The 19,884-nt window shown below is 47.5% G+C and overlaps 1 protein-coding gene across 3 annotated transcripts in view; it reads right to left on the reverse strand.

Annotated features, from left to right (window-relative positions):
- RAB10 (RAB10, member RAS oncogene family) overlaps positions 1-19,884 on the reverse strand; it is a 51,719-nt gene that overhangs the window by 3,674 nt on the left and 28,161 nt on the right. The window contains exons 3-6 of one of the 3 annotated variants that reach the window (XM_087777337.1): positions 9,043-9,181; positions 2,006-2,095; positions 1,385-1,486; positions 345-443 (exon numbers count right to left, since the gene is read on the reverse strand). In XM_087777337.1, coding sequence (XP_087633463.1) covers positions 363-443; positions 1,385-1,486; positions 2,006-2,095; positions 9,043-9,181 — 412 coding nt within the window. In that variant the 3' untranslated portion in view covers positions 345-362. The remainder of the gene's footprint in view (positions 1-344; positions 444-1,384; positions 1,487-2,005; positions 2,096-9,042; positions 9,182-19,884) is intronic. The other 2 variants (XM_087777336.1, XM_087777338.1) reach the window with 2 other exon arrangements.

Genomic DNA, 19,884 nt, shown 5'->3' on the forward strand with positions numbered 1-19,884 from the left:
CAACCTAAACATTCATGAGATTGCTGCAGTTTCATCTCTACGTTCCTTTTATTCTTCTCTTTGGCACAGCCTTGCAAAAGCAACGTCCCACCCCGTTCTTCAGATAAATACATCGAGGCCCAAAAATAAAAATTTGAAAGTCAAAAGGGTCAGTAAGACTTGCCAGCCTGACCTCCTGTTTTCCAAAGGCCAGGGACTTTCATCCAGTTTTTCACATAAAGCTTGCCAAAAAGCGATTAAGAAACAACTCGGAACTACAACGGCGAACCAGACGTTGTTGAGCAGATGTATATTTAAAAGGGTTGCAAAAAGATTCAGCGCCGACCTTGCACTGAATTTCTAACCTATTCACTCGGATGACGTTACCAATGGCGCTCACGCAGGAGAGCGGTGGAAGACAGCGATGAAGGCGGTCTCAACGCGGGGCAGTCCCTACTGCTACGCTGGAGCACAGAAAAAACACATGGGCTCATTCGTTTAAGAGCAAAAGCAAAATGCTAGAGTTGGCCAACCCACGCTGCTTGAGCTCCGCTGAGATTCAGAGCGGGAGAGGCATGACCTGATCGTAAGCAGGAATGTGCTAGCACGGGGGTTACGGTGTAAATCAAGCCCTCGGCTATGGGAGTACATCAACTAACGGGAAGCCGCCCTGGAGCCACCCACGTATCCAGCCCAGCCCCGTCCTCCAGCAAAACAGTGGCAGCTATTGGAAGCTGATGCATTTTCTACTCATGAAAGATAGGAGGGATACAAGTACAGCGTATCCTGTAGCTCTGGGCATACGAAGATTTGGGTACAGGCCACAGAAAAGACACCCATCTTTATGGTACGTGGTACGTTTCAGGAGGGGAAGCCAACCACCAGGAAGAACTGGTGACGCACGTTCTTCTCGCGGCTGCAATACAGCCTTCCAATAAAACCTCCACCGAAACGCGGAGGCCGAGAGGGCTAATCACCAGAAACAGGGTAGAAGTGACAGAGCTCGTTCATCTGTTCTGTCAGCCACGTCTAAGCTCTTCCCAACAGGGGCTCAAGAGTTTTTAAGACAATGTTGCGTATCAATGGAGATGGTGGCAGGGAAAGGACAATTCTCTTCCACGCCAATGAAATGTTTTAACTCCAAGCACGTCTACAACACAACCATGAGTTTAAGGGCCAAACAACTGTGAGTTTACGTTCCTTGGCTCTTTGATGTATACTACTCCCTCTACATCAAACGAGCTTTAGAAGCTTAGAAGCTTTAGATGTACCATACTCCTCCTTCAGGGACTCGTTTGTCTCAGCGTGCCAAAGTCAAAAGCTGCAACAATTCAGGTAAACATCAAAAGCAACAGGAGCCGAAATTTTAGGATTTTTTTTTCAAACGAATCCTGTAAACACCTACCTTTCGAAGAATGTCTTCTGCTAATGTGAGGAATGCCTTCTCAATGTTTATATTTGCTTTCGCACTAGTTTCGAAAAACCTAATACCGTGCTCCCTAGCAATCTAAACCAAGAAAGAAAGAAGGAGGTTAGCGTTACTGTAGTTATTCAATTGGTGCTGCTGTAACTTCGGGATTAGCGGCATTTATAAGCATGTAATGTTCTTTCAGCTGTAGCAGGCACCAGAAGTACTAGCTAGGCAAAGTGGCACAAAGGAAGATTCGGAACTTCACGATTCAGAAACAGCAATTCAAGTGCATTAAATGACAAGTCAACGTCTGAACGTAAGACGACAGACGCCATACAAGCCTGTCCCATGGTAAGTAACTTCACAAAGGGTGCCTGAAAATGTTTAGTTATCAAAGAAAGCAGAAACTGCAGCTGAACTCGTTCCATTCACAGCAGCTGTTTGCAACGCAGCTTCCGAGACGCCATTCCCCAGGCTTCCAAACCATTAGCAAATCCAGCTACCGCCTGCGTTCCCTGGCACATCCCCTGGCGGCATCTCAGCCACCGCGAGATGGCGGGAAGTCTTGGCGCTGATTTGCTTACTTTGATAAGCAAGTTTTTGTCCGACACTTACCTGTTCGCCTTTTGCTTTAGGGACAACTCTTTTATCTTCCATGTCACACTTGTTTCCTAACAGCATCCTCTCCACATCTTCATTGGCATGCTAAAACGAGACGAGACAGGTTTACGCGTCTCCCCCCACAAGCACTAAGTATCTACTTCACTTTTGTATTTCCAGGCTGTTTGAAGTCCAGGCTAACGCTCACACGTCTCGGTGTCCTGCGCTTTCCTGAGCTGTAACAGACTGCTGGAAATCATTCTTCAGACAGTGCCTTCAGACCAAATTGCTCACATAACCTGGAAGCTTTGATGAGACACCAGCTACAGGTTTGACGCAGCTCTGTCACCATTCCAACGCCAGTTATTTTCCACCTTCCTTTTTATTTCTGTAGTTTAAGTGTGAAGTCCTCCTTTCTGAAAACGACTTGGGTGCTGTTCTGCAACCCAGATCCTTCTAGTTAATGACACTAGCCTACCAAATCTTCGTTAGTCTGCGTTCAGTGACGTGGGAAAAGAATCCTCTTCCGCCCTAGCACTTAGAGGTGGCAGGTTTTGTGCGTGCTAGGCAAGCACGTTACAGAAACGATGCCACAGAACATTACAGGACAAGAACCCCACGTCTGCAGCTGCCAACAATCAAGCTTCATGCACTGGAATGGCTCTGGCTGACACTACTTTTTTGGTGTTAAAAGGGCCCTTTGCAGTTTTATTGTAGACAGGTAAGTCTCCTTACGAATTGCAACTATGCCTTCAACCACCGCAAAGCCAAATACCCAGGAAGTTACTAAAAACTCCTTTTGCCTGTAATTTTTTTTTTTTAGAGGAGTTACCGAGTTAACTAACAAAGGGAAATTACAGCTCTCTAGCATCGCGCTGTTCCTCTGATGTCGCAACCGTCAGAGCAAGAGTGCATGTCGGCTTGTGCTTCGGCTCTGTGAGTACTTCACGCACAAGTTGAGAAACTCGTGCGGCGAAATGGCGCACCGACTGTACACCCAGCGAACATGAAACAGGACAGCACAAAGGGAAAACTGAAGGGAGCACCATGCTAACGCTCAGGATCCAAAGAAAAGCAGGACCACATTGCAGGGAATCATCTTTATAAGGCAAAAGCGAGTGCCGATGCTTTCTCAAGGAATGCTGAATGAGTAAAAATACCTCGGCTGGTCAGTTATTGAAGTACTGCCAATATCCATCATAGTAAGGAAAGAATATGCCAAAGATATCCACCAGACTAGCGGAAAAGTTCCAGCAGCCACAGCACAAAGCATCACTTAAGTGGATAACTGAAGCAGCGGGCACTCGTCCGAGAGCAAAGGCGGCAGCTCCGGCGGGGGGGTCTGCGCCATCCGCCGCAGCGGCGCTGCTGACGGCAGAGGCCGCGGCGCAGACCGCGGGCTGCGGGACGGGCCCAGGCCTTTCTCCCAGGGCAGGGGGAGAGGCGGCAGAGCTGCCGGCAAAAGCTGTGCCCGGGCGGAGGAGCCCCTGCCGCGGGCGGCTGAGCTGTGGAGGCAGTGAGAAGGCTGCGTAACAGCAGGGAGGCCGAGACGGGGTTAGAGAGCCGGGTCCAAGCGCAGTCCGCAGTGGACCCAACAGCCCATGGCCAAACAGCCAAAACCACCGGCACACACAGAGGGGAGGAGGGACAATAGCGCAGAAGAATGGACGGTTGCAACGGCAAGGACCAGCAGGAGGAAGAGGCTCCCCCTGAAGCCTGAGGTGCCCTCGCAGAACCGCTTCACCGCTCCGCAGGCTGAAGAGGAAAGACCCGTCACACCAGGAGAGACACTGGAGCTGAGCGAGGCAGCCCGATCTGCTCCCCGTACAACCACCAGCGCAACTGAGAGAAGGCGACGGGCGACAGTAGCAGGCGACTCTTCTGAGAGGTACGGCGGCACCCGTGTGTCGACCTGACGGACTGTCTGGAGAGGTGTGCTGCTCGCCGGGGGCTCGTGTCAGGGATGTTATTGGTGTTATTGCTCTCTACAACTGCCTGAAAGGAGGTTGTAGCGAGGTGGGGGTCAGTCTCTTCTCCCCAGGAACGAGTGATGGGACGAGAGGGAATGGCCTCAAGCTGCGCCAGGGCAGGTTTGGGTTAGATGTTAGGAAAAACTTCTTCACCACAAGGGTGGTCAAGCACTGGCCCAGGCTGCCCAGGGCAGTGGTTGTGTCTCCATCCCTGGAGGTATTTAAAGAACGGATAGATGTGGTGCTCGAGGACGTGGTATAGATGGACTTGGCAGTGCTGGGTTAACGATTGGACTCAATCTTAAGGGTCTTTTCCAACCTTGACGATTCTATGATTCTATGTCACCAAGAGACCACCAAGCCTTGTACAGCCTCCACCGGCTGTCATCCGCTGCTGCTGTTTCACACGGGCACCAGTGATGCAGCCAGGAGCAGACGGAGGAGTATCGAGAAGGACTGCAGAGCCCTGGGAGCGGTGGTAAGGGACTCTGGAGCGCAGGTCATTTTTTCATCAGTCCTCCCGGTCAAAGGGAAGGGGTCTGAAAGGGCCAGTCGAATCTGGCGAATCAATAAATGGTTACAGGACTGGTGCCACAGCCAGGGCTTTGGCTACTTAGACCATGGGACTGGCTTTGGGAAACCTGGGCTGCTGGGGGCTGCTGGGGTCCATCTGCCAGAGAAGGTCAGAGGCTTGCCGAGCTGGCGAAGAGGGCTTTAAACCAAAGTTGCTGGGGGAGGGGAACCTCAATCCATCCCACTCCTACCAGTTGGGTGCCAGTGCCAGCAATAGATGCCCAGAGAATGATCGCAGGTCAGCAGGAGAGCACCCGAAGAGCAGCACAAAGGAATTCTAACCAGTAAGTCGGCTTCATCAGGGGTGCAACTTAAATGCCCCTATGCAACCGCATGCAGCATGGGGCATAAACAAGAGGAGCTAGACGTGCGCACGCCTGCAGGGCTATGATCTTACTGGCATCAGAGAGACATGGTGGGATGTCTCCCAGGGCTGGAGTGTTGGAATGGAAAGGCATGGGCTCTTTAGGAAGGACAGGCAGGGGAGATGAGGAGGGAGTGTCACCCTCCATGTCCATGACCAGCTGGAGTGCATGGAGCTCCGCCTGGGGATGGATGAGGAGCCGACTCAGAGCTTATGGGTCAGGGTCAAAGGGGGGCAGGGACAGGTGACATTACAGTGGGGGTCTGCCACAGGCCACCTGACCAGGAAGACCAAGCAGATGAGGCCCTCTACAGACAGAGGACTCCTGGTTACCTGGGATAGGGAGAAGGCTGAGGTACTCAGTGACTCTTTGGCCTCAGTCTTCACCAGCAAGTGCTCGAGCCACTCCGCCCAGGTTGCAGAAAGCAAAGGCAGGGACTGGAAGAATGAAGAACCGCCCACTGTAGGAGAAGATCAGGTTCGAGACCATCTAAGGGACCTGAAGGTGCACAAGTCCACGGGACCTGATGAGATGCATCCACAGGTCCTGAGGGAACTGGCGGACGAAGTCGCTAAGCCCCTGTCCATTATATGTGAGAAGTCATGGCTATCAACTGTTGAAACATAACCCCCATTTTTAAAAAGGGAAAAAAGACAGACCCAGGGAACTACAGGCCAGTCAGCCTCCTCACCTCTGTGCCTGGCAAGACCACGGAGCAGATTCTCCTGGAAACTATGCTAAAGCATGTGGAAAATAAGGAGGTGATTGGTGACAGCCAACATGGCTTCACTAAGGGAAAATCGTGCCTGAAAAATTTGGTGGCCTTCTATGACGGGGTTACAGCATTGGTGGATAAGGGGAAGAGCAACTGATGTCATCTACCTGGACTTGTGCAAAGCATTTGACACCGTCCTGCACAACATCCTTGTCTCTAAATTGGAGAGACATGGATTCGACAGATGGACCACTCGGTGGATAACAAATTGGCTGGATGGTCGCACTCAAAGAGTTGCGGTCAACGGCTCGATGTCCAAGTGGAGACCAGTGAGGAGTGGCGTTCCTCAGGGATTGGTATTGGGACCGCCGCTGTTTAACATCTTTGTCGGTGACATGGACAGTGGGACCAAGTGCACCCTCAGCACGTTTACCAAAGACACCAAGCTGTGTGGTGCAGTCAACACACTGGAGGGAAGGGCTGCCATCCAGAGGGACCTGGGCAGGCTGGAGAGGTGGGCCCGTGCAAATCTCATGAAGTTCAACAAGGACAAGTGCAAGGTCCTGCACCAGGGTCAGTGCAATCCCAAGCACAAATACAAGCTGGGCGGAGAATAGATTGAGAGCAGCCCTGAGGAGAAGGACTTGAGGGTGTCGGTAGATGAGAAACTCAACATGACCTGGCAATGTGCTCTGGCGGCCCAGAAAGCCAAGCGTCTCCTGGGCTGCATCCCCCGCAGCGTGGGCAGCGGGGCGAGGGAGGGGATTCTGCCCCTCTGCCCCGCTCTGGGGAGACCCCCCTGGAGCCCTGCCTCCAGCTCGGGGGTCCTCAGCACGGGAAGGAGATGGAGCTGTTGGAGCGGGGCCAGGGGAGGCCACCAAAATGGTCAGAGGCTGGAGCAGCTCTGCTGGGGAGAAAGGCTGAGAGAGCTGGGGGGGTTCAGCCTGGAGAGGAGGAGGCTGCGGGCAGAGCTGATTGCGGCCTCTCCGTGCTTAACGGGGGCCGACAAGAAAGGTGGGGACAGGCTTTTTAGCAGGGCCTGCGGCGACAGGACAAGGGGGAATGGTTTTAAACTGAAAGAGGGGAGATTCAGACTGGACAGAAGGAAGAAATTGTTTGTGCTGAGGGTGGTGAGGCACTGGCCCAGGTTGCCCAGAGAAGCTGTGGATGCCCCATCCCTGGAAGTGTTCAAGGCCAGGACAAGGCTTTGAGCAACCTGGTTTTGTGGAAGGTGTCCCTGCCCAGGGCAGGGGGTTGGAACCAGATGATCTTTAAGGTCGCTTCCCACCCAAACCATTCTATGATTCTATGAAGTACTTTGAAACCTGCCATGAGAAGCTTATTGGAGAAGTCTGATCTGAATTTACTTTCACTCCAACAGTCTTAATAGTACTTTACAGTAGAATTACTAATAGAACTACAGAGGCAAGAGATCCACATACCCAGTACTCCTGCTTACAGTAATAACCCATTCCACATTCCTCAGGAGAATCACGCCCAGTTTTTTTCCTTCAGGTCACAAGGAGGAAGAGCAATCAGACAGCAAAGGTAGATTAAGATACCGTGTAGAAGACAACTCTGAAAACGTTGACTTTGCATGCACACACACAAAACTGCTTACACAGCAACAGCCTTCTTTCAAGTACAGCCAGCTCCAAGGTACAAAACCGTGCACTTGAGCAACTGAACCAATTCCTACCAGCCCAAAGCAAAAGTGCATGGTACACTACACCTCTGCAGAATGTGTGACCTTTAAATAATTAAGTCTTTAGCAAGGATGAAGGTGCAACAGCTCTAGGTTTCCTGGCTATTTCTAAATCAAGGCTTAAGTATCCTGTAGAGGAGTCTCCTTGCACACAGTAGCAATTCAGAACAGCAGCTTACTTATTGAAAATTCTCCTCCTTGAGAGAATATCCGTGGCAATATTAAATTCTTGTAATACCAAAGCACTTAGCTACTTCATTCACAACTAGCGTTTGCAATAATCCTGCACATGAGTGGGTCCACCTGCCACACATTTTAGCAAGAAGCCTCAACCCTGCATCTGGAACCTCAGAGGATGACTTCACCCATCATTTCTGCAAACGCACTCCGTTAGTGAGCTGCTTCCATAATAAAAAAGCTTCCTAAGGCGTCAAACATCCCGTATAAAACTGCAGTAACCGTGCAGCCTTCACAATGCACCTGAAATCAGCTGCAGAGGTTTGTGTGACACAGATTTGAAAACATGAGGTCAGCAAAAACACTCGCTTCTCAGACACAATGGCGTGAATGACATCCATTACTCAACTTCCTGGATACTACTAAATGTGTTTTAAACAAAGCAACTACAGAATCTTAAGACCTTGGTTTCAAGTTTATATTCAGCTTGCCGCTGAGTCTCTTCCTATGCTGCCTTACTCCCCCCCCCCCACCCACCAAAATGTGTCCCTTTCCATAAACAGTGTAGTTTCCCATTTCTCATGCTAGGAAATTAAAGTCCCAATATCACATTTTTGCTCTGTAAGAACCTTTCACCAGCCTCAACGCTTCAACTAGCAATGCCTGACAGCACCCCTCTGCTGACCCTCAGTTCTACAGGGCCATCTTCATGTTTTCTCGGAAAATAACGGAGCTGGAAAATCCAAACGTTTATTCCATTTGGGAACAGCATAACACAAGCAAGAACTAACAGCTGTGCTGCTCTCTAACATCTCAGAATTCCCAGAGAACGAAATCTTGGGGATCCAGGCACTGAATGTTTCCACATCAGTTTCTTCTGCTTCACTTGACTTTGCTTGAAATTTTACCAGCCCCCGTGTTTGGTACTCCTCTCAGAAGACAAAAATCAGCTATGCAGGTTTGAGCGGTTTGCTAACATTCAACAACAGCAGTTTGCCACAAGAACAGCCATGATAAACTTGCAAATATTTCATGACATCAATTTTGAGGGAGTGGAGGTGATTATATTTAATTATCTTTGAGGATTAACGTAGTCATCCTTATAAAATAGGTCAGTACTAGAAGTGACATATTCTATAGCTACTCTACAGCTTATGGCTTCGTGTTGCTCCTCTGCACACCACCTTATGGTGGCAGCTCCTCCTGAAGACTGCGACTCCCAGTTACTACCAGATGCATTCCTTACCTCTAAGCAGAGCCTCCAGCACAGAAACAAAGTTTGCTCATGTAGGAATTTGACATTTTAGGACACCGCTAGCCCCTGTGTAGTGTTGCCACCCTTCATGCCACTGCTGAAGGGAGGGTTGAGGGAGGGAACACAGGACATAGGCCAGCCTAAGAAAAGCACCCAAACCCCTGTGTTAATTTACGCACTACACCTTCTGCCAGGGTCGCAGCAGAAGCTGCAATCCAGAAGCTGAGTTCATCACATGCTCGACAGGTCACAACAAAGAGCTCAATTCCAGGATCTTACAGACATTACTCACCTCATCTATGTTTCTGAGCCACTTGCTGATGTTTTCAAAGCTCTTGGCATTGGTGATGTCATATACTAGCATGATCCCCATGGCACCTCTGTAATAGGAGGTGGTGATGGTGTGAAATCGTTCCTGCCCTGCCGTGTCCCTGCGGAAAACAGACAAGAGCACATATCAGAGGCAAGCTCTAAAGAAACCAGCACAGTGTAACCATTAGACAAGCGTGCGTGGCGCGGTACGTGCTCTATCGCACCACTACCGAGGGATGGGCAATGTTTTTGAGGAGCGGTAGGACCCGCTCCAATGTGCATCACCAGCAGCTTCAAGGAAGGCCCGTTGCCTCCCAGACGTAGCTGAGCACTCAGAGAACAAAAAGGGCAAGCTTCAGTAAGCCAGGCTTACAAGGGTACAGAAATTTAGGGCTTGAAGTTTCTCTTTCAGATTTTACTTTAAAGGGGATTGTTTTTTCAAAAACACGTTTCAGAGTCAACTATGAGAGAGACAGAAGACGCCGGACTGCTTAACTGGGCTTACACGACTAAGGTGGCGGAGGATGAAGCTATCTGTTGAACAGCAAAGCGGTAAGCTGCAGTAGGTCTTCTGGTGTATTACCACAACAAATAAACCCAGTATCAAGTCATGGTAGAAATTTCTTAATTCTAAACTTTGTGTTTTTATTGACAACTTGAAACTTGCACCCGAAAGGAGAAACTTTTCTTTCCGAGTCCCATATCTCAGGGAAGTGTCTCAGACTTCTGAGCGCCGGTGGGACCCAGTAGCGGACAGAACAGAAACAGGAGCAAGAAATGCTCTACCAACGCTTCAACAGGCCTGTGAGCTCCAGCGGTGCGAGCGTCTGAACAACTCCAGAAACGTCGTCGTCCCAGACACTCTCTCTTGTTACTGACCAGTTCTTCCCAAACGAACGTAAAAATAAGCCACTTTAAAACTCCATCTACAATTTTTAAGCTACGTACCATAACCACTGGCCAGCCTGATTAAACACTGCACAAACCCAACTGGCTCAGTACTCAAGTTTCTGTTCCCAAAATGCTGTGGGTTTGCTTAGCAGCGCCGCTGTCAAAGTCAGCAGAGTCTGGAACTGCAACCACCGATGGCCTGACCCAACTGTCCAGTCAACACCACCACGATGCCCAAGACGATCATGTGAGGAAAATTTTTCTCAATGAGAACAGTCAACCATTGGAATAATCTCCCCAGGGAAGTGGTTGACTCCGCGACACTGGACGTGGTCAAGACTCAGCTGGACGGGGTGCTGGGCCATCTCGTCTGCACTGTGCTCTTGCCTACAAAGGCTGGCCCAGATGATCCTCGAGGTCCCTTCCAACCTGGGATTCTATGATTCTATGAAGATCCCTTTCTACTTCAGCAGCTGCTGAGCAGCCACGAAGACAATCACTCAACATTTTCTGGAACTCAGGTTTAAAACCGAGAAGAATTTTGTTTTCAGATCAGTTTTATAAAGCTTTAACGTGATCTTACAAATTCCTGAAATTTTAGATCAAAGTGTATGAAAAGTAAATCTAGAAGATGTACTTAACTGTAACATTAAATTGTCCATTTCTATAAGCAATATGCTGAAAATTGACCACACAAGATTAACGACAGTACGTATTTTCCCCATCTAATTTTGAGATCTTTGATGGAATGCATGAGATTTGGTTAAACAAACTTGCATGCCATTAAGTTCAGAATTAAGAGTTAACTGTGTATTCTACTGTCTTTCAGAGGACATAAACCTAACAGCTTACATGTTCATAGATGCTTTTCAGTGACGGTATTCACACAAGGAGGAATCAAAGGTGTCTCCGAATTTAAACTGGTCTAAATTGAGATTAAACATTCCCTAACCACCTTCAGAAAGACACAGCGTTCCCCCACCAACCCACGTTTCCTTGCTCACAAACCAGTAACCTCAGAAAAGATCACAGACTGGACTTGGACTACCTCAACTCATTTCCCTCTGAACTGTTCCTGAGGTCACAGCGAACGCCTTGGCAGAACACGGACACCACCAGGCACTGAGTCCCGTGAAAACTCGGCTCTCCCCACCGCCCTGTCACCTACAGTTGAACCAACAAATGCTGACTGTAGTTGCCAAACCAATTTGTTTAAGCACACGTCAGATTTCTCGCCAAGTATCAGTTGGCAAAAGGGGAGTAAATGAAAAGCCCTGAAATCTGAACGTGCCACGGAGGAAAGTTTCCCGAGATGCAAGAGAAATGCTCTACGGAGTTCCTTCTCCTAGAGTCTTATCGGCTATGTTTGGCTCAGACCCCAGATCACGGTTTTGAGGCTGATTGCTCCCGAGGTTTTCTCTCTTCCTAGGAGATGGCAAACACCAGGAAGAGGGCAAAGAGTAGAGGAGGAGGCGTAGGGGCAGGTCCTAAACCCGAGCACCACTTTGTTCAGAGATGTTCCAACAGGCCACCATGTGCAGAGGTCTGGCTCGCTGGCGGTAGCCTCGAGAGGCAATCTACTCCATTCCCTGGCTCTACAAAACGTTGAGGGATACTCACGTTATTCCCGAAAGATGCCTGATGTTCTGCTGGAGACCTCTGACGACTGCTGGCTTGAATCCCCCTCTCTCATTTCCCTTCTGTCCCATTTGAAAGCGTCTCCTGATGGCACACTTGGGTTTTCCTTGGTGCAAATTAAGGCCGTCAATCCTTATCGTACCTTTGATAAGTAACCAGAGGAGTTCATTTCCCTTCTTTCCACAACTACTTTTTGCATACTCAAAGACAGCTCTTGCACCTTCTCCGAATTCTCTCAAGTCACCGCAAGTTCTTCAGACGTTACTGGCCAAAGGTCTAAGGTATGCAGCCTCACTTATTACTCTCTGGACTCCTTCCAGTTTGCCCATGCCCGAGCAAAAACCAGGACACTACTCCAGCTGAAGTCTTACCAGACTCATACAGAATATTTTCTAGAAGACTTGGGCATGCCTGTTTACGCATCCCGCTCCCTTTCCTCGTGATGAAGCAGATTTTTCTGACATTTGGGTAACTGATTACACATACTGAACTCGATAACTTCGCATTTGTCTCTGCTGAATTTCACAGGACTGTTTTCAATGACATTCCTCCAGTTGGTCAAACGCATGAATTATAATCCAGTCCTCTACACAATTTATACTTTGCAACTTCATCTTTTCTTGCTTAGCTTAAATACAGTAACCATACTCTCTGTTCCCTTATTCCAACCATTAAAGAAAACATTGCCTATCATGACGCTCAGGACAGACTCCTGCAAAATACCTCAACAGAACTCTTACTCACACATCGTTTATTTTCTCTCGCTATGAGTTTTGTATCCACTTGACAGCACCTTCACCTAAGTCGTTTCCCCCAATTTGCTTATATCAAGCAGGACAGCGTCAGCCTTACCAAAACATCACGACATACGGCATCACGATTTCTCCCCTCCTGACGAGGTCAGTAGCCATCACCGTAGAATTCAGATTGATTTTTACACAACTTGGCATTGGCAACACTCACTTGTTACTCATTGCTTGTCACGTCCTATGCGCCCACAACTAACTTGCTTAGTTAACTCCTCCCGTGTTTCTTCTGGCAACTGAAGCTAAGCTAATGGATGAAAAGAAAGCTGGGGAGGGAAAAAGCAAAGAACCTGGAGTGTTTCCCCCTCCTCCCCCCCTTTTTTTTTTTTTTAAATAAGTACTATATATTTGCCCTTTCCCCTTCTTAATGGATTCTCCATTCATTATTCAGAGATAACTCTTAATGGATGTGAGATTAGAGAAGTGACTGAAGCAAACAGAGGAAATGAGTTATGGCTTTCAAACTGCCTACAACTGATGAATCCACCCTGAGCAAATGGCACGGAACGATCCGAGACCACGTCTTGTTTACTGCCCTGGCTTGCCATTCTTTTGTTCAAACCTCTAGGATGTAAGAATATGCTCCAAAGCTTATGGATGTGCAATAAATCCTTGATGTAGGCAAAACCATTTGTGGAAGCTAGCTAAAATAAGTGTAGGCAAGGACTATTAAGGTAGACAAGGAGAACGAGGCCCTACTGCACAAGAGGAAACCAAGAGAACTTGGTTTGTTTAGCTGCAAAATGAAGACAAAGAAGGTTGCCCCGTGGGACAAGGGAAAGGAGAAGCACAAGGAAAGTGAAAAATCTATTTAAATTATTCTCATGTCAACATTAAAGTATGCATAAGCTATATCATATTAGAGGTTTAGCCAACAGGGAAAGGAATTTCTGGGACAGCTTTCCAGTTGACCTAGCAGAGACTAAAGAAACCTTAAAATGTACTGTGATTTGTTTATGAAAGATTTACACGTATGCAACAAGAAGAGATTATATCTGATGATCTGTGAAGATCCTTCCAGTCCACATAGCTCAAAATAAAGGTCGTCAACGTATTAAACCAAATAATTCCTAGCAAAATAATCCTAAGAATTTTATTACTGTCCCACTGTTTCTTCTTATAATATTTTTAAAACTACAGAGCAGAATACTGCATCGAAGGCACTGTACTGACGGCACCTGGAAGCTTTAGCGACTGGGTGGAAGACTTTCCTTCACAAAGGAACATCTGTAAGATACTTCACGACTGGCAAATTTCAGCTTTTCTGAAAAAATATTCATCCAGAAAAAAAAAAATAATCTGTAAGGAGTGCAGTATCTAATTGTTTTACAGGCAGTCGGACCGACATGCCAAAGAGTCTCTTCCACCTTGAGCTATGCACATGGTGAAGGGTCTCAAAAGCTCGCAGCAGCAAGAGTTAACTTTTAGACGTTCCTAGGCTAATTGCAAAAATCAATGAGAATGATTGTACACTAGTTAGTGGTGCTGTCTGCAGCTTTGGCTGTCCCCCACCATACTTATTAAATGCAAGAACTTGCATAGAACAGGGAATTTCCACATGTGCAACTATTTTGGATAGCTGTGCTGCTGCCCATTTCTTTCACCTGGACGGGTGTTCCAGGTCAGATGAGTATTTTTGCAATGAGCTCATTGCTGAATAAAACAAATTCTGAGGACACTTTTCTAGCCACATAAAAGCGTTCCCCGCAAAGACGCACTGCTAGAAAAACGTCACTTCATGGTCTTCTACACAGTTAAGAGCTGCACAGTAAAAAAATAAGGCTGTTTCTACAATTTGCAATCAGTCAACAAGACTGTAGGAAAATGGGCTGACATACAGATTTTATGTAAAGACAGGAGGGTCAGAGTAGCAGCTAAGTAGGAAAAAAAGAAAAAAAATTAGATGTCTTTGAATCTCTGCGTTAAGTGTTTTTCAGTTTACTACAGAAGCAGTCGTACTGCTTCCATACTAATACACCACTATCAAGTGTGACTGTTTCATACACCACCGAAGAGAAAGGGACCATTGGTCTCACCCAGCTCTGGAAGCTCGTCAGGATCTAGCCTTTCAGCTCACAACTCTCTGGCCTTAACGGTGCAAGTCACCGTCTCGCAACAAGCCTGCGCAGACACTCCGGGGGCAGCAGCTCTGCAAACAAGCCTGTCCCAGGCACGCAAGAATCAAGCGCTTTGCTAACTCGCACCTACTGTTGTTCACCTCAGTCTATCAGAGTTCTTGCTCTGGCTTGGCAATACACACCGCACACGGACACGAGGCCAGGAACCTGCGTGAAAACTGGTAAACAGAAAATTCACAAGTGAGGAATCAGCAACTGTTAGTCCCCATGAACCCCTGTAAAACTAACTCTTCATACAGCTCTACCCATGTATTTTGGTTACCCCTTAAGATCAGTTGAATACTGTTTAAGGCTAGACATGTATCCACCATGTGGCTGTTTAAGGAAACTTGGGATTACTTACTCCTCTGGCTTGGGAAAGCAAACACAGACCTCTTGAAAGGGCTAATCCTCACTCACTGCTCACATAACCCCACTGTTATAATCCCTAGAAACCTATTCCTAAATACTGCAGTTATTCCTTGACAGCTTTCTGCCCTACCCCATCCCTCCAGCACTCCACAGTCAGCATTAGGCCGTTTGGGGCTTTTTTGGTTTGGATTTACCCTCCCAATAGCAACGTCCTGTAAATCCACCTTCAGGATCCCCTCTCACAGTTCCTCGTTGTCTCCCCAGACTGCAGAGTCTGCGAGCGGAGAGACCAGAAAGCGGCTGTATTTTCTGCAACCAATTTTCACAGAATATTCTTGAATAAAAGGAAGGAGGGCTCCTGGGGTGAGTTCTTCTGCAACAGCAGAACAAGATACATCACGATCCTCTTTATTTGTCAAGTTGTATTCTGAAATACCTGGGCCGATCTGTTGGGGTTTTTTGGGGGGTTTTTTTGTTTGTTTGTTTTGTTGGTTTTTTTTTTTCCCCCTCCACATTCCCCTTTCTCCATTTCACCCCCATTACGCTGAACCAGAGGTTCTCCCAGAGTCTTCCACTCCTGCTGGTGAGTTTCCAGCAACTTTGATTTCTGCTGTCCTTGAGCTGAAAGAGTCCTTCCTTCACTGCTGTGTCTGCTACCACTCTGTATTTTTTAGATGACAGTCCTATTCCCTTTCAGCCTTCACTTCTCCAGGACAAAGAACGTAGATCTGCCTTCTGTGCATTCTCACAAGCACGTAAGAGCCGTACCTCGTCAGGCCAGAGGTCTTCAGCTTCCACTTCTGTGTAGTTCAAGGACCTCTGGAGCCAGAGATCAGATCTGTGTATTTAACTGTCCAAACCAGACTGTTCCTTGGTGAAATCCCTTGCGAACCCGCGTACATCTGCAGCTACCACGACATTTTGCGATGAGGAGTTTCACAGCTTAACTTCATTTTCTTGTGTTTCGCCTGTGCCGCCTTCTAGCCTTCCGCTAGAACTCATGTTCTGGTATCGGAAAGGCAGCGAGCTGTATCAATCTCTACCTACTTTTTCCAGTATACTCGTGATTTTAAAAGTGTGCTTTGGTCACTTCTCTGACATCCTGAAGAACACTCGTCTTTCCAGTTGTTGTTCTTCCCAAAATAGCTATTACATCCCTCTGATCATCCTACTTGCCCCTTTCTTTCTAGGGCACGCTAATCAAAACTGTGTGGTATGTTAGACTGTGACACTTACGTCCCTGCCCACTGCAAACGATCGCACCCACCGTATCAGAAAAATCACATTTAATTTTTCAATTGCTACGTTATGCTAATAAGTTTAGTGAATTACAGGATGCCTAAGCCTTTTGGTTTCCATTTCAAAGCAATTCTCTCTGAGTTCCTGGAGTGTATGATATTACACTCCTCATAGCTGAATTTTTATCTCTACTACTCTATTCCTCTAAAGCGGTTCACCGCTTTCACAGTGATAACACCATCTTTTCCTGGAACAGTAATCTCTCATTTTGGTCCTTTTATTCTCCCTCCTTTCTCTGTGCTACGAGCATTACCGTAGTAATATTTTTCAAGACATTCATCGGTGTCAACCCTTTCAGGTCCCACCCTTCAGAAGTATTTCTACTCCCAAATCTTTACCCCAATTCCTTTCTCCCAAATCCTGTACTAAGCGCACCGCTGGTGCCTTTCCGCATGGCATCGTATCGTATACCGTCGCATCCACAATTTTCCTAAACAGACAAGTAGCACAATGACCTAACCAAGAAGATGCTCAACTCTTCTACGTGTTTCCACCCAGAACGTGACGTACCAGTACTCCTCCTGACGGATCTGCCCTGCGGAAGCCCGTTCCTTCAGAAGGCCAGTCCCGAGAGCTGCGTCCCACCCTCCTCCTCGCTTGCAGCCCACGCGCGGCACCGGGCTGGCCCAGCCTGGCTGCGGCTCTCCCAAAGCTCCCCGCGCACAGACATCGTCCCGCTTACGACCCAACCCCACCGTTCTCCACCTCCTCTTCTCCCAGCCTCCCCTCTCCCCATTTCAACGTCGTTTTGCAACAGGCACATTCACATTTGGAGCAATATGAAAACGCTTTAATCCTAGCTTGATCCTTACTGAACAGCAACCCCAGTTTTTAATAGCTATGAAGTATCAAGTTGCTTATCACCTCTGGCAAGGTTTAACTCAGCTTGACCTTTGTATTCTTGCTTTATTGCTATATATATATACATATATTTTGGAGGTCAAGGCATGACTGAGATACTGCCCTGTCTGCTCATTTTCCCTTCCCAGGAAGAGGCAGGTAGCTATCCTGCTCTGCAGGAAAGGAGCAGAGCCATATTAGAAAGCACCAGTTTCACCTGTTTTCTGTAAAACTAATTGCCCCTTGAGACTGCCCCCCGCCCCAAGGAGTACAAAAGCCAGTACCAGGCACAGTAAAACACAGCGACACAGCTTTGCAGGCAGCCAGGGAGCAACTCCTATAGCAGGACAGCAGCATGAGGAAGATCTAACATCTGTGTGATGGAGGATTACATGGATCAGCGAGAGGCAGGTCAATAAAGTCATTTCAAACTCAGGAACAGTTTATTTCTATTGCTTTCTGTATGTGAAAAGAAATACACTTTTCACCTATGTAAATACCAATGCTACATAATCAAATATTTAATCGCCCCCACTGATGTAGAAACCTTATTCTGCGAGTGACAGGTTTGTTCAGCCATCACTTTTGCCAGTGATGGCTCACTGAACACAGCTTCTTCATAAACATTGAGCAACTCTATGTAAAGAAACTCCGTCATGTTGGGGAAAGGGCTAACACGTACTAAGTTCTTTAATGTACAAAATTCTGTCACCATCTGTCATTTCGCAAACAGCTGAATGTCACTCTTCTGGAAAAAAAAAAAGATGTTTCAATCTGAATAAGCAGCAATAATAATAACGATGATGATGATGATAATAATAACAGCAACAATGACAAGACAGAACTGCCTTTGCTTCTAACAATAAAAGGGACTGCTAGGAAGCAAGAAAATAGCATTATGCAAGGCTGGACAAGGAAATGGTGGCGCTTTGGAGAGCCGCGGCTGGACTTACACTCGTGGACTGGAACAACGTCATTGCACCCGGTACCCTGTCTCTGTCAGCATCCTGCTTCTGGCTGGGACAGAGTTAATTTTCTTCCTGGTAGCTGGTATAGTGCTGCGGTTTGGATTGAGGATGAGAATAATGTCGATAACACACGGATGTTTTAGCTGTTGCTAAGCAGTGCTTACACTGGTGAAGGACTCTTCAGCTTCCCCTGCCCTACCAGCGAGACGCTGGGAGCGGGCACAGCCAGGACAGCTGGCCCAGGCCAGCCCACAGGCTATTCCACACCATGGGACGGCATGCCCAGTACAGGAACTGGGGAAGCTGGCCAGGGGACAGTGATCGCTGCTCAGAGATGGGCTGGGCCTCGGTCGGCGGGTGGTGAGCAATTGTAACATGTATCACTTGCTTTGTATATTATTATTATTATTATTACTACTACTACTATTACTACCATTCTATCTTATTTTACTTCAATTATTTAACTGTTCTTATCTCAACCCACGAGTTTTCTCACTTTTACCCTTCCATTTCTCTCTCCCATCCCATCGGGGCGGGGAGCGAGCGAGCGGCTGGGGGGTGCTTAGCTGCCGGCTGGGGTTAAACCACGACAGTCAGTGACCAGAAACAGCTCAGACGCGCATACAAAAACAGGGCAAGCTGCTAGGCGAATGGGACGATAGCTTTCAGACGGGGGGAAACCCCAAATGAAACAGCGGTTGTTCCTCCTCTAAATTCTGAGCATGGATACGCTCCACAAATACAAGCACAGCTGCAATGCAACACCGAAAGCACACACGCGCCAAGGGTCTCATCTCCCGTCCTTAACTGCAAGTCTGTTTTCTCTTCACCACCCGTCTTTTGTTATCTTCTGATCAGCTTAATCAAGCCTGGAGCTGGGTCCCAGTGGAAGCGCTACCTACGACTCAGAAGACATGTTTTGTTGGTTCAGCTACATTAGCTCCTATGCATTTACTTCAGTTATAAAAGCACAGCCCGTACTCTGGACACAAGAAAAGCTACAAGAACAGTCTCAGGTTTACAAGGGAAATGTTCCACTAAATGCATCCCTTGCTTACCAAACTGCTGCGGCGGGAGTGAAGTGTAATTCTGGAAATATGTTACACAACTCCTAGAAGTACAGGGTGAGTTCAAATACAGGAAGCGGTAGTTAAATATAGATGCATTGCACAAAATATCTTCCCCAAAAGACACTACTGTTCTAGCCACCAAACCACCTCTGGGCAAAACTCCTTGTACAGGAAAAGTTGGAAACTACAAAGCCTAGATTTTTTTTTTTTTCCTTCCCTTCCCCCCCCCCCCCCAAAAGTGCATGTCATAGGAACTTCATTTTCTGCTTTCCAAGTTTAATTTCAAATCTGAAATTTCAAACTGTCAGGAACAAGCAGCAGATTCAGACAACGACCTCCCAACTTCGCAACGTTTAAAAGTTGTAGTTTCATTAAACTCGGCTCACCCAAACCCCTCTTCGTTTCTCTAAGCCACTAAAACCCCCCGCACGTACAGCTTCATTGCGGCTTCCTCCTTTGTCTATGTACACATTAAACATCCTCCGTATTCTCTATTTTCACTTTCTACATTTCATGATGACTTTTTCCCGGGTTTAGTCTAACACTTCAAGTCATCCCAATGCTTCGTTCTACCTTTCTGTCCCATGGGGATTCACAGCACCTACCCTGTTAGGGTAAAAAATACGACACAGAATGATTGTTAGAAGTTATGGTTCGATCTGGGTTGCAAATCTGAATGTTAACAGTCTGGTGAACTCAGAGCAAGAGCTGCTTAGCAAGTCAATCAACGAAGCTGCATTACACCTGAACGCCTCTTTAGCTAATGCTCTCAGTCCCTTCCTTTCCCCTGCTCTGCTCTCGGCTTCCAGATCCATACCCAC

This window comes from Nipponia nippon, unplaced genomic scaffold (assembly GCF_047370975.1).
Source record: "Nipponia nippon isolate SJK-2023a ecotype South Korea unplaced genomic scaffold, ASM4737097v1 scaffold_4, whole genome shotgun sequence".
NCBI classification, from domain to species: Eukaryota; Metazoa; Chordata; class Aves; order Pelecaniformes; family Threskiornithidae; genus Nipponia; species Nipponia nippon.